The sequence below is a fragment of the Peromyscus eremicus genome, chromosome 2 (assembly GCF_949786415.1).
Source record: "Peromyscus eremicus chromosome 2, PerEre_H2_v1, whole genome shotgun sequence".
Taxonomy (NCBI): Eukaryota; Metazoa; Chordata; class Mammalia; order Rodentia; family Cricetidae; genus Peromyscus; species Peromyscus eremicus.
In genome coordinates this window covers 18,424,058-18,427,596 of record NC_081417.1, presented here as the reverse complement: position 1 = coordinate 18,427,596, position 3,539 = coordinate 18,424,058, and the positions used below count along the sequence as shown (strand labels likewise).

Genomic DNA, 3,539 nt, shown 5'->3' with positions numbered 1-3,539 from the left:
CCACCTGATTCCTAAAATCACTTTGAGATGCCCCAGATGTCTCAGGGTTCTACACAGAACAAAGTGAAAGACAATTTTTGAGTAATTTTAAGAACTCCACAGATAACTTAAATTACATAAATAAAAGACAAAAGTAAGAGATTAATGGGACAGTCCAGATACCTTATGATCAGAACTGACAATGCCCTTTGTTCCATTCATGAGAGCTTATGCCAGTCTTAGAATCCATATGCTGTATTAGGATCCTGTACATGTGCAGCTCAGTGTCTTGCCTCTTATGTCATCAGGGGGTGTTGGTGACCACATACGTGCTGCATGGTCACTCAATCTGCACCTTAAAAAGCTGGACATGGCCCATATTGAACTGGAGTTGGAAGAGGCGATTCCCGTCTCAAAATGGAGGGCCATGATCCAAAGGAACCAGAACAGTTGAAGAAGCTGTTCATTGGTGGTCTGAGCTTTGAAACCACAGATGATAGCTTAAGAGAACATTTTGAGAAATGGGGCACACTTACAGACTGTGTGGTAATGAGAGACGCCCAAACAAAATGTTCCAGGGGCTTTGGTTTTGTGACCTACTCTTGTGTTGAAGAGGTGGATGCTGCAATCTGTGCTCGGCCACACAAGGTTGATGGGCGTGTGGTGGAGCCAAAGAGAGCTGTTTCTAGAGAGGATTCTGTAAAGCCTGCTGCCCATCTAACTGTGAATAAAATTTTTGTTGGTGGTATTAAAGAAGATACAGAAGAATATAATCTGAGAGACTACTTTGGAAAGTATGGCAAGATTGAAACCATAGAAGTTATGGAAGACAGGCAGAGTGGAAAAAAGAGAGGATCCGCTTTTGTAACTTTTGATGATCATGACACCATTAATAAAATTGTTGTTCAGAAATACCACACTATTAACGGGCATAACTGTGAAGTGAAAAAGGCCCTTTCTAAACAAGAGATGCAGTCTCCTGGATCACAGAGAGGTCGTGGAAGTGGGTCATGGAGGAGACTTTGGAGGTGGTGGAGGTAATTTTGGTCGTGGTGGAAACTTTGGTGGAAGAGAAGGCTATGGTGGTGGAGGTGGTGGCAGCAGAGGTAGTTACAGAGGTGGTGATGGTGGATTTAATGGATTTGGAGGTGATGGTGGCAACTATGGTGGTGGACCTGGTTACGATAGTAGAGGAGGCTATGGTGGTGGTGGACCAGGATATGGAAACCAAGATGGTGGATATGGTGGTGGTGGTGGTGGAGGATATGATGGTTACAATGAAGGAGGAAATTTTGGTGGAGGTAACTATGGTGGTGGTGGGAACTATAATGACTTTGAAAATTATAATGGACAACAGCAATTAAATTATGGGCCCATGAAAGGGGGCAGTTTTGGTGGAAGAAGCTCAGGCAGTCCCCATGGTGGTGGCTATGGATCTGGTGGTGGAAGTGGTGGATATGGTAGCAGAAGGTTTAAAGTAACAGCAGAAAAGGGCCACAGTTCTTAGCAGGAGAGAAAGGGAGGAGTTGTCAGGGAAGCTGCAGGTTACTTTGAGACAGTCGTCCTAAATGCATCAGAGGAACTGTAAAAATCTGCCACAGAAGGAGCGATGATCCATAGTCAGAAAAGTTACTGCAGCTTAAACAGGAAACCCTTCTTGTTCAGGACTGTCACAGCCACAGTTTGTAAAAAGTGCAGCTGTTGATTCATGCAATGTCGTGTCAATTAGATGGACATTCCCGACGCCTTTTATCTTTTGTAGCTTTGTCTTTGTCTTTTCATTACATCAGGTATATTGCCCTGTAAATTGTGGTAGTGGTACCAGGAATAAAAAATTAAGGAATTTTAAAAAAAAGCTGGACATGGACCCTACCCTCTCTCTCTGTTCCCTCTCTCTCTCTCTGCTCTGCTCCACACTTCCCTCCCCCACCAGGCCTGGCTCTCCTCTCTTTCTCCCCCACCCCACTTTCCCTCCTAATAAAGCTCTAAAACTAGCACTGGGTTCTGTCATGACTGTGACCTTTCCACATGGTAACCAGCACCTCCACCAGTGTAGCCACCAGCTCCGTTTACCTATCAGTGAGTACACATCCTCCATGTCACCTCATTCTAGAGACATGGCCTGAGCAAGCTGCTTCTTGTAAAATACCTTTCATTACCCTGAGCTGCAAAGTTTTCAACTCTAGATAAATGTTAAGTAACTCGTGAAAAATTTAAATATCTTCATGTAAGGTTGGGGAGGTAGCTCAGTCAGTAAGGCGCATGAGGACCTGGGTTCATTGTTAAGCACCCAAAACTGATCATGATGATATGCATCTGCTGTCCCAGTGCTGGGAGACAGAGGCAGGAGAATATATGTGGCTTGGTGCCCAGCCAACCCTAGCTGAATTGGAGAGCCCAAGTTCTAGTAAAGAGGCCTAGTCTCAAAAGACAAGGTGAAGAATGATTGAGGAAAAAATCTGAAGTAGACCTCTGGCCTCCATGTGCACAAACACACAAGCATGCATGCACCACCACCACCATACACACACACACACACACACACACACACACACACACACACACACACGCAAACACACGGACTTGCAATTATCCCCCATAATGCATATGTAAACCACACCCATAAAGTATATAATAATCCTCTGGGAACTGAGGGTGTCTTTCTGAGATTCTAGGGTCCACACTAAAGTGTCTGCATGTGAGTCCTGGGTCTAAAACACAAGGAACTCGAGTTCCTTTTTCTATTTCCAAAGGATGCCTGTTGGGTTGACTTTTTGTCTCCTCCGCTGGAGGGTCTTCACCTCTAATCAGGCATTAGCATCTAGACTCACTGCCTGTCAGACATCATGCCACACCTAGAGCAAATTAACTCCCATAAAGTAAAAATATGTATATCAAAAATAGAATTATTTGCTAATGCCACCCACATTGCACATCTTTAAACTGTAGAGATTAGTTGCCTTAGAGAAAAGCAATTTCAGTGCAAGTAAGAACATAAGAGAACAAGTAATCTAGCTGGTAAGTAGCATGTCTATAAAACACATGATTTAAGAGACTAAACTGAATTATGAAATTCTACACTCCAATTTAAAGTTCACTTCCAAAGCAATTACTAAAATGTAAAAGGCTATTTTCAATAGGCTAGAGAAACATTGCAAACAGAAAGAGCAGCAAGATCTCCATCTCTGTTAGATTCTGAAACACTTCCCCTAGCTCACATAGTTCAAAGAACTGCACACTCCATGAAGCACTTTCATCAAACACTGGGCACATGATAGGGAAAAAGAAACAGAACACAGACAGACACTGAGGGCCAGAGTGATGACCCTCCCATGAGCTCCCAGAATCACCTGTAGCTCAAGTCCTCACCATGTACTCTGTTTGAAAACTCCACCACCAAGATCTGCTTGCAGAATTTAAGGGTCAGAAGAACTGAGGCAGGAGGATTCAGAGACAGTGAGTGAGTGAGGCAGGAGAGTATGAGGCCAGAGATCAGGGGTGGGGAGCATTCTGCTCTTCCAAACATTATAAGTGGTCCAGGTTATACCAACTGTACAACA

General features: G+C 43.9%; 1 protein-coding gene across 1 annotated transcript; it reads left to right on the top strand.

Moving 5' to 3' along the window:
- Positions 1 to 396: 396 nt before the first annotated feature.
- LOC131904466 (heterogeneous nuclear ribonucleoprotein A3-like) lies at positions 397 to 1,486 on the top strand. Its single transcript, XM_059255605.1, is given in 2 exon segments — positions 397 to 989; positions 991 to 1,486. Coding segments are annotated over 2 exon segments (1,089 nt in total).
- Positions 1,487 to 3,539: the final 2,053 nt, after the last annotated feature.